Source organism: Musca vetustissima, unplaced genomic scaffold, assembly GCF_032173495.1.
Source record: "Musca vetustissima isolate MV318-11 ecotype Yass unplaced genomic scaffold, APGP_CSIRO_Mvet_v1 utg12933, whole genome shotgun sequence".
NCBI lineage: Eukaryota > Metazoa > Arthropoda > Insecta > Diptera > Muscidae > Musca > Musca vetustissima.
The window spans coordinates 49151-60818 of record NW_026887187.1 but is presented as its reverse complement, the minus strand read 5'-3'; the positions used below and the strand labels follow the sequence as shown (position 1 = coordinate 60818).

Genomic DNA, 11668 nt, shown 5'->3' with positions numbered 1-11668 from the left:
ATTCTGGAAATAAAGAAACGTAAACGATATAAAGGATAAAGTCACTACCAAGTGAGAAAAAATTGTTTACTTCTAAGGAATTTTAAAGACAAGGTTTGAATAGTAGGTGGCACTTTTTAAAGTGCCAATATAATTAGGACCCTTTTATTTTAATTTTTTATTTATTTTAATTCTTGCAGTAAAAAGGTCTCTTACATGTCGGAACCTCAAAAACAAATTGTTATTTCCTATATTCGACTTTGTATTATTTTAAATTTATTATTATTTATATTTCATTACAAAAAATCTCAATTTTTAACTTATTCTATAAATGTAAATATTGTCATCTCTTAACCGAATAAATTCGGCACAAATAATGGTTTATGTTCGGACTCATCTTCTTCTCCTTCGTTATGGTGTGGCGATGTATGATGTTCAGTGGTTTGTGATTGACGTTCAGTGCTTTGAGATTGAACATCAGTGGCTTGATAATCGCTTCCACTGTCCTCTTGAGATTGACTGTCATAATCATCATATTGAGCCGAGGTTAAATCGGGTAGCCCTACACAAATCAGTGCGAACAATATTACCAAGAACCACTGAAAAATAAGTAATTGATAATTATTTGGGGTATGGACATTTTAAAAAGGAGAGTTGTGGAGATTTTTAGAAGGCAAAGGAAAATCAAGATCGAAATGCGTTTTTGAACAATTATGAAGACGTTTTTTAGTAACATAAAAATAAATAGGTATATCAGTCATTAGTATTTAATATTATAGCAACCAACTTTTGGTAAGTCGAAGGTCTTCGGAGAATTTTTAACCAAAGTGGCTTTATTTTTTCACATAGGTCTCAAAATGCGTAATAAAATCAGTGAGCGGAGCAGTATAGTCGGACGGGGCCGACCATATGATACCCTACAAAACTTCCACGAAAATCTAATTTTCTGTTGTTCTATATTATGAGCATGGACACTATTTAGCGTTATTTGCACCCTCTTGACCGACTAGAGGTCAACAAATATTACTAATATTCAGTACAGCCCTTCTAATTACTTGGTCAGATTTCCTTCACCGTGGGTTGTGTGTGATGTTCGGGTTTCAATTGTGGCCTATAGATCGACTCGAAAAAAACACAAAAAAATAAGTTTTCGGTCCAGTTTATCCCAAAATTATTATCTGATCATCATATGTTACTAAATAATACCTGAGTACGAAAGCACCTGTAAATATTTACGTGTAACTCCCACATCCGAGTACATAAGACCATATAATTGGTATCAACTTAAAGGTCAAGCACTTCTCAAGCACCCGAAAAGTTGACAAATTTTGTCATTTTTCACACAAAAGTCAGGGTTCATTTGACCCGCTAATTATTGACTGATCTTTATCAAAACAAGCATGCTTATTCTCTGGCCCAATCCCCTTCTCCATGTAAATTTTCGAGATTTGGCCCATAATTGCGGCCTCTGGAACGATCAGAAAAACCGACAAAAATTAAGTATTTGGTCCATTTCATCCCCTAAATATTAACCGATCTTTACCAAAAATAGGGGTCTTCGTTGGCCAGAACCGGTCCTACATGTAAAATTTCGTGAAGATTGGTCCATAACTGTGGCCCATACACATGCCTACATCGACTCAGCTAGTTGAGATGTGACCATCGGTATACTTAAAGGTGGGTCTAGGATCAATATTTTGCGGCGTAACAAACTCTTGGGGCCTACACAACTACGTTGTCAGGGTATTATAGCCCTGACAACATAGTTGTGTAGGGTATAAAAACTTCGACATTTTGTCAGTAAAGGTGTATGCTTAAACATAGCCCTCGTATAAAGTCCGGAACAATTTTGAAAGTCTTAGCCACATTTTCCATCGAAGTGGCTGCGATTTTGAATTTGAGTTTATCATGTGGTGAAAAACATTATCAGATGGATGGATATATGCCATATTTAGCATATCGCCAATGTGCTGGTACCAATCAATGGATTAAAAAAGTTCGATCGATAAGTTATTATTCCAAATTAATTATTTTTGTCAATTAATGAAAATTCCCCAACTTTTCAGAAAATAAATGCTTATGATATGTAGAATATTTAAATAAAAAATTCTTCAATTCAGAATTCTTCCATACTTACAGTTATTTTCATTTTGCAGATATATTTTTTTAATTTTATTTTTCTTCCAATAGAATTAAATTTTTTTCCACGTTCTTAAAAATTATTTAAAGTCTTCTATATGATATTTTTCGGTACTGTTTTTGAACTCCAATCTATCATTGCTTTTATACTCTGGGCATCAAATAAATTATTAATTTATAAAGACATTTTCACACCATGGTGTTAAAATTTAGAATAGAAAACTGGACATCTGATTAGATTTTAAAAACTTGATTTAGAATTAAGAAATTACAGTAAAAATCCGTAAATAAAATTAAAAAATTACACAGGCTTTGAAAATTTGCAAGAATAAGAAATTCTTTAGCCATTGAATGTCTTTAAATATCAAACACCGACAATTCATGGTTACATATTTGAGTACTTATCCTCAATATTTTTTTTATTAGTTTCCCGAATATTGAAAAAAAAACTCTTATTAAACGTCTCTTCTTATTAGGTTCATGGTATAATATATTTGTAAACAATTATATTCTTCGTAATTTCCCTAAACATTTATTGTATTATATAATCCACTGTATCTGCTAATCGATGAGAGTTCAGAGAACTGTCTATCCTTTAATTAGATTAATTACTATTGGATCCTTAATGAACTCGAAAACAAAGACGAAACGGGTTATTTTATTTTCACAGCTTAGACTGGATATTTATTTTGTCAATTACGTTATAGCATGAAAATATATATATAGGTCGACTGTTTGACGTCGATTTTAATCTTTTACGTTTTTTCTTAATTTTTGTATTTTTTTAGATTAAAAACTTCATACGTACATACAGATTTCACTCTGAGATCTATTCTTATTAGAATACTCAGAAATAGGTCAGGCACGAAACTCTTAAATAGGCCAGGCACGTATGACGTATACATTACGACAGTAATTATACGCATCATGGTGTTGTAAAATATTTTTTTTTTCCTAACAAAACCACTAGACGTCAGTATATTTTCCAGTGACTATTCAAGACGTGGATTTTTTAAAGAATATTATTTCAGTGAATATCCAAGGCCTGGATTTTTTAAAGAATATTATTTCAGTGAATATCCAAGGCGTGGGGTGACGTAAGGTATGAAAGATACCAAGCAACGGCTCTGCTTGGATTTGACTTGGCGAAGTCCAGGTTTATCTTGGTTCCTTTTTCATCTCAATTGTGGTCATTCTGCAACCAATACTAAATTTTTCATTTGTTCAGATATAGAAGCTATATCTAAATCTGAACCGATTTCAGGAAACTTAACACATATCATTTTATACCTAATTCATTACGCTGTGCCAAATTTCGTGCAAATCGAAAGATATATAGGGATTTTGGTGCACCGTTTACATTAAATCGGACGAAAATATATATGGGGGCTATATCTAAATCTGATCCGATTTTTATGAAACTTAACACACATCATTATAGACCTAATTCATTACGCTGTGCCAAATTTCGTGCAAATCAAAAGGATATATAGGGACTTTGGTGCACCATTTACATTAAATTGGACGAAAATATATATGAGAGCTATATCTAAATCAGAACCGATTTTTCCCTAATTTCAATAGGGTGCGTCCTTGGGCCAAATAAGTGACATATGCCAAATTTCATCCAAATCGGATCATAAATGCGACCTCTACTTTGTTCACAAAAATACATGGACGGACAGACGGACGGATGCACAGTCGGGCATGCGTAAATCGACTCAGAAAGTAATTCTATGCATATCTCGCTTCCTTTTGCCTGTTAATTGGCGCAGTTTTCGCCATGGCGGATGTACTCGAGAAGTACAAAGCCGATATTATTGCCTTACAGGAAATGCGATGGAAAGGGACTGGCGCAAGTAAATCAGATGATTACGCCCTGTATTATAGCTGCCATGAAACGAGACGTGAATTTGGCTGCGGATTTATGGTTAATAGGAGAAAAAATGACCTCGTCTCCAGATTCACTCCAGTAGATGAGCGAATAGCTATAATCCGTATAAAAGCGAAGTTCTTCTACATCAGTCTTATCTGCGCTCATGCTCCGACGGAAGACAAAGATGAACATACCAAAGACATTTTTTAAGAGCGCCTAGAAACTGCATATGACCTTGTGCCATGGCCACGACATTAAAATTCTGTTAGGATATTTTAATGCAAAATTCGGAAGGGAAAATATCATTGGTCCCACCGTCGGAAAATTCAGCCTTAATGAAGAAACATCCGACAACGGCATTAGGTTGATTAACTTCGCGGCAGCAAAAAAAAAATGGTAGTTAGCAGCACCAGATTCAAGCATCTCGATATACACAAGTCCGCCTGGATTTCTCTTGATCAAATAACGAGAAACAAATTGATCATGTTGTGATAGACGGAAGGCATTCGTCCAGTGTTTAAGACGTTCGATCGATACGAGGAGGGAATATCGATTCGGACCATTACATTGGGGCAGCCAAGGTACGCACCCGTCTTAATGTAGCAGCAAAGGTGTGATCTAATGTAACACGGAAATTTGACGTAGAAAAGCTGCAAACACAACAGGTAGCCGAGTCCTACTCCGCTCAACTTAGCCAACTCAACTGCTTGACGAAAGCACTTCTTGTCCCGATAATAGTATAGAAGCACAATGGCAAAGAATTGCCCACTCTCTACATACAGCAGCAAAAGCAACACTTGGGTACCAAAGACCACCATCAAGAAACCCATGGTACGATCAGGAGTATCGTAATGCTAATGATGTGAAAAACACAGCGTATAGGGCAACCCTGCAGACAGTAGCAACACGTAATGTGATGGAGAATTATCGGGAGAAAAGGAGAGAGGAGAAACTTGTTTTCAGAAAAAAGAAGAAAGAACAAGAAAAACGTGAGCGTGAGCAAATCGAGATGTGAGAGATACAGACAGCTTGTTGAGGATCTGGAAGGAGCATTTTGAAAAGCTTCTGGTATCAAATAGTGGCGTTGAAGAAGATACCGCTGAACCAATAAGAGATGACGGTATAGAGTGTATACCACCTAGCCAAGATGAGGTCAAAAAAGCAGCTAATCGGCTCAAGAACAATAAAGCAGCAGGAGTCGATGGGTTACCTGCCGAACTATTCAAGACTGATGGCCAGATGCTGGTCAGGAGCATGCACCTGCTGATTAGTACAATTTGGCTAGAGGAATGCATGCCCAATGATTATTCTTCCTTCAGACCTGGCAAATCCACCATTGACCAAATTTTCACTCTGGAAAAGACCCACGAAAAACACATCGACACATAACACCTATTTGTCGACTAAAAAGCCGCATTCGACAGCCCTATCCGTTCAGAGGTGTTTAAAGCCATATCTACAAAATTGATACTGCTATGCAGGATAAGGTCAGCAGTTAAAGTACAAGTCCTTTGAACAAATTGAGAAGGAGACTGCCAAAGTGGGTCTGGCAGTCAAGGCGCAAGACGTCCACCAGACCCAGCCCAACTGGGGAACTTGAGAACTACAGCTTCGAGGTAATCAAACATTTTATATACCTTGGTTCCACCAAGGCGTGGATTTCTTAAAGAATATTTCAGTGACTATTCAAGGCGTGGATTTTTATTTTTTCAGAGACTATCCAAGGCATGGATTTTTATTTTTTCAGAGACTATCCAAGGCGTGGATTTTTTTTTTTCAGCGACTATCCAAGGCGTCGATTTTTTAATGAATATTTATTCTGTGACTATCCAAGGTAATATTTTCAAGTAATTGATTTTCTTACATTGAGTTTACAATGTAGAAAGTTTTTTCGAACGATTTTGAAATTCAGATATCCTTTACACCCACATACACACCGAACGTTATTATACATCCCGTTTAATTTTCAACACGCGTTTTGACAACCTTATTTACCGCATTATGAATATACGAGAAGGTTTCGCGAATACAAACTAACCAAGGTATCACGTTAAAACATTTATGATCTCCAATAAATTGGAATCGCTGTCGACAGCGAGTTTCTTTCTTAAGTCTTTTGTTTTGGTACCCAGCCCATAACTATTTAAATGCGATTTTGTCTCAGTTTTTCCATCCCACAGCTATGCTAATTCTCTCAATATAAGGAAATATATATGTATAAGTGTGTGTGTGATTGGGTTTCTTTCAAAACTTTCCTCCCGAAATTATTTGCTGGGAATAAAACCAAAATCTTCGATTAGTTTTTTTTTGTTTTGTGGGAAAATTTATTTATTATCATTAATTAAGACACTTTTGCGTTGGTTGTTTGTGTTTTTCAAAACAATATTTGAAACAGTACCGGTTCTACGATTTTGTGCAAAAAAAAATATCAAATGGTTTGTTTTTGATTTAAGGAGATAATTAAATTAAGACAAGAATTCCAAAATGCAATTAATTATTGCTGAATGGCATAGAGTTAGCTTTCCAATTAAATTCGAGGATGACTAGAAAAAAAACATCATATGGTCTATTTAATATCCGTCACGTTTTATTGAAAAACTTCATCGTTTTATGGTATTTTGCATTATTGATTGCGTGTGTGTTCTTTTTATTCTTTTATTACCAACATTTCTTTTGGTTGTGTGTTTTTTGCGAACTATTTTCTTTTGATTAGCATTTATTATAACTTAATAGTGTTGTTATTTGTTTAAGGTATAAACACATAAAATATGTTTTATATCCTATCGTATTTTTTTGCTGTTTTGTTATAATTATTTTTTGAGAAAAATTTCCATAATATAATTTTTTTACTTACTTACTTACTTAGCTGGCTTGTTGCAGAACGGTTGTTATATAAGCCGAACCTAAAGAAGATTTCCAAGCGCGTCGGAAGTATTCCACCAATTTGGAAGACCACGTTCCAAGATATTGTTTTCTACTTCATTCTATCTAATTCTTGGCATTCCCCTTCTACGGGAACCATCAGTAGGCTCGCTTTTATATGCCTTTTGAGCTGCGGCATTCTCATTCATTCGCACAACATGGCGCACAGATCTTTCGGAGAATTTTTCTTTCAAACACCCCAAGAGCTGCCTCATCTGCTTGCGCAAGTACCCATGCTTCAGATCCATATAACAGCACGGGTAGTATCTGCGTCTTGTAAAGTGTGAGTTTGGTCTGGCGGGAGGTGGCCTTGTTTCTAAACTGCTTACTTAGACCATAGTAGCATCTGTTGGCCATCGCAATCTGAATTTCAAAACTGATGTCATTAGTTTTATTTATGGCGGTACCGAGGTATATACAAATGTTTGACTACATCGAAGCTGTAGTTCTCATGTTCCACAGTTGGTCCGAGTCTACTGGAAGTCTTGCGCGTTGATACCATCAGCTTGGTCTTTTCGCCGTTTACTGCCAGACCCACTTTGGCAGACTCCTTTTTAATTTATTCAAAGGTGGCTGTTACCGCTTGCAATGTTCGACCCATTATATCGATGTCATCGGCGTAGGCGAATAACTGGTGTTGTTTGGTGTACAGAGTGTCATTTCTGTTCACTTTTGACTCTCGTATGATCTTTTCCAGCAGGATGTTAAAAAGATCACACGACAAACTGTCACCTTGTGTGAATCCTCGTTCGGTATTGAAGGGCTCCGATAGGTCCTTTCCTACTTTAACTGCTGACCTTGTGCCACTTAAAGTTTTCCTGCATAGCCGTATCAATTTTGCAGGAACGTAGACATGGCTTTAAACACCTCTGAATGGATAGGGCTGTCGAATGCGGCTTTATTGTCGACAAATAGGTGGTATGTGTCGATGTGTTTTTCGTGGGTCTTTTCCAGGATTTGGATTTGGCGCAGAGTGAAAATCTGGTCAATTGTGGATTTAACAGTTCGGAAGGAAGAATAATCATTGGGGATGCATTCCTCTAGCCAAATTGTACTAATCAGCTGGTGCATGCTCCTGACCAGCATCTGGCCACCAGTCTTGAATAGTTCGGCTGGTAACCCATCGGCTCCTGCTACTTTATTGTTCTTGAGCCGATTAATTGTTTTTATGACCTCATCTTGGCTAGGTGGTATACACTCTATACCATCATCTCTTATTGCTCTAGAGTGTCTTCTTCACCGCCAATATTTGATACCAGAAGCTTTTCAAAAAGCTCCTTCCAGATCCTCAACACGCTGTCTGTATCTGTCACCAGGTTTCCTTCGTCATCTCTACAGAAGGATGTACCTGCTTTGGTATTTTACCTTCGCTTTGGTATTTTACCCGTTGGTAGAATTTTCGGACTTCATTCTGACTCCTGTACATCTCGATTTGCTCACGCTCACGTTTTTTCTTGCTCTTTCTTCTTTTCTCTGAAAACACGTTTCTCCCCTCTCCTTTTCACCCGATAATTCTTCATCACATTACGTGTTGCTACTGTCTGCAGGGTTGACCTATACGCTGCGTTTTTCAGATCACTAGCATTAACCACCAAGTACCCAAGTGTTGATTTTACTGCATTTTGTAGGGAGTGGGCAATTCTTTGCCATTGTGCTTCTATACTATTATCGGGACAAGAAGTGCTTTCTTCAAGCAGGTGGGTAAGTTGAGCGGAGTAGGCCTCGGCTACCTGTTGTGTTTGCAGCTTTTCGACGTCGAGTTTCCGTGTTCTGTTAGATCGCACCTTTGCTGCTACATTAAGACGGGTGCGTACCTTGGCTGCCACAAGGAAATGGTCCGAATCGATATTCGCTCCTCGGATCGATCAGACGTCTAAAACACCAGGCCTTTGGCTGGATGTTTAAAAATAATTTTTAAAAATCCACGCCTTTTTGGCGGATTTTTTTTTTTGAAAAAATATTCTTTTAAAAATCCACGCCTTTTTGGCGGATTTTTTTGAAAAAATATTCTTTTAAAAAACCACGCCTTTTTGGCGGATTTTTTTTGAAAAAATATTCTTTTAAAAATCCACGCCTTTTGGCGGATTTTTTTTTGAAAAAATATTCTTTTAAAAATCCACGCCTTTTGGCGGATTTTTTTTGAAAAAATATTCTTTTAAAAATCCACGCCTTTTGGCGGTTTTTTTTTTTGAAAAAATATTCTTTTAAAAATCCACGCCTTTTGGCGGTTTTTTTTGAAAAAATATTCTTTTAAAAATCCACGCCTTTTGGCAGATTTTTTTGAAAAAAATATTCTTTTAAAAATCCACGCCTTTTGGCGGATTTTTTTGAAAAAATATTCTTTTAAAAATCACGCATTTTGGCGGATTTTTTTGAAAAAATATTCTTTTAAAAATCCACGCATTTTGGCGGATTTTTTTGAAAAAATATTCTTTTAAAAATCCACGCCTTTTGGCGGATTTTTTTGAAAAAATATTCTTTTAAAAATCCACGCCTTTTGGCGGATTTTTTTGAAAAAAATATTCTTTTAAAAATCCACGCCTTTTTTTTTGAAAAAATATTCTATTAAAAATCCATGCCTTTTGGCGGATTTTTTTGAAAAAATATTCTTTTAAAAATCCACGCCTCGATTAGGCCTTGAAAAAATATTCTTTTCAAAAAAATCCACGCCTTGGATTGGGCTTGAAAAAATATTCTTTTTAAAAAAATCCTCGCCTTGGATAGGCCTTGAAAAAAATATTATTTTAAAAATCCACGCCTTAGATAGGGCTTGAATAGTATTTAATGTTTGGATGTTTAAAAATTAAAATTTAATAATTTGATTTTTTTTATTTGTTTTAAATTAGTAGTATTAAAAATAACACCGATACTAATTTTATTATATTATAAATTTTGGCGTAAACAACCACCCCGCCATATTAAGGTAGGTTCTACAAATTCTTGCTAGTTCTTAAATGACCTTAAGACATTCTAATTTTAATAAAAATAAAATATTGTTTACTTGTCAATATATAAACAAAATAATATAAATAAAAACAAATTTATTATTATATTTTATAAAAAAATATAAACAATAACAACCGACGTCATTGAACTCTGCCACATCTGTGCGCCTTCTCCCTAAACCCTACAGTTGACTCAGAGACCAAGTTCAAATTCTAGTCGATTAATATTTTTCTTTCAGACACAACAGAATTAAGAATATATTGAAATGCACTTTGTATTAGCAACATGAATAAATTTGTTCGTACATAATACTCTCAACATTTTTATGAATGAACCCACCAACAACAGTTGTTTGTTTGGGTGCGTATTTTTTGTCGATTTCTGTTTTTTTGTTTGCCAATTTCACAGACTGGTGCGAAAATCAAATTAAAAAATAATATTGACATTTACAAAGAAGATAAGTGAAATATGTTTTTGTTGTTTTTTGGGGTTTTCGATTTTTGGCTGGCAGGGAATTTTATTATAAATAGCGGCTAGAATTTAAGCCAGATACTACATAAGGCAATCGATGTTCTAAGAAAAAACAGCAACTTCAAATTCAATAACGGACTTATAAAAAAATAACAATCAAATCAAAATTACAAAAATTGGATTATTTCACAATTTCAACAAAAAGGAATAACTGCTGAAACAAGGATAAACAAGGATTACAAAAACAAAAACGGAGATCGGACAAAATTCATCATCAATTCAAATTACTTTACTCTTTAAACCGCAGCGGAATCAAAATGTTCAAGGTGAGTAATCATACCCCACAAGAAATTTCTAGACTTCTTGAAAAATATTTACATAATTTTTTATAGCTGTTATACTAACTGTTATACAATTAATTTTTCTCATCCCCCCTACAGCTCCCCAAAACCACCAAATGGATTACTTTCACTTTATTCTTCATCATGACCTTTGCCACGGAAATCACTGCTAAGCCCACCTATGATATTTACAATGATGACTATTCGGATTATGCACCCAGACGTTCCACTGAACAATCATCTCATATTCTTTCAAGTTTAAAACGCGGCTACTACTACATTGATAATGGTTCGATTGTACCCGTTAGACGTTCTGATGATCCGGATACCGGTTACAGTCATTATAGCTACTATACACCCATTGTGCATTATCGCAAACAGCATACGGAACATAAGAAGCTTTTTGTACCCAACTTCTTTGGCTAAACGAAAGAGAGAGAGGCAGTATAAGTGTTGCTTTGGTGATCAGAGAGAGATCAGACTGATATTTGTATTTTGAAAATGCAAATTTTGTTATCTCGTTGTTTTATTGTTAGTACTATTACTATTGTTATTATTATTATAAATTGTTTTTAAATTATAAAAATGTAAAATAATTATTGTTTGAAAAAAGCTGGCTTTAAATTTAAAATATAAAAAACTATTTGGAATAGAAAAACAAAAATAAATAATAAATGCTTTTTTTTTGTATTTCAAGGACTAACCTTAGGCGAGAAAAAATTTAATTTAAAAATATTTTTCAAGAATCAACACAATGCGTGAATTTTTTAGAGAATATTTTTTCAAGGCTCCAATAAGGTGTGGATTTTTTCCCACAAGGCGTGGATTTTTTAAAGAATAGTTTTTTAAGGCTCCCATAGGGCGTGGATTTCTTAAAGAACATTTCTTCAAGGCCCTTATAAGGCGTGGATCTTTTAAAGAATATTTTTCTTAAAGAATATTTTTTTCAAGGGCGTGGATTTCTTAAAGAATATTTTTCAAGGGCGTGGATTTC

At 35.1% G+C, this 11668-nt stretch overlaps 1 protein-coding gene across 1 annotated transcript; it reads left to right on the top strand.

Moving 5' to 3' along the window:
• The first annotated feature begins 10650 nt into the window (after window positions 1-10650).
• On the top strand, window positions 10651-11100 carry LOC133334784 (uncharacterized). Its single transcript, XM_061543103.1, has 2 exons — window positions 10651-10659; window positions 10774-11100. The coding sequence occupies exons 1-2, from the start codon at window positions 10651-10653 to the stop codon at window positions 11098-11100; spliced, it is 336 nt and encodes a 111-aa protein (XP_061399087.1).
• Window positions 11101-11668: the final 568 nt, after the last annotated feature.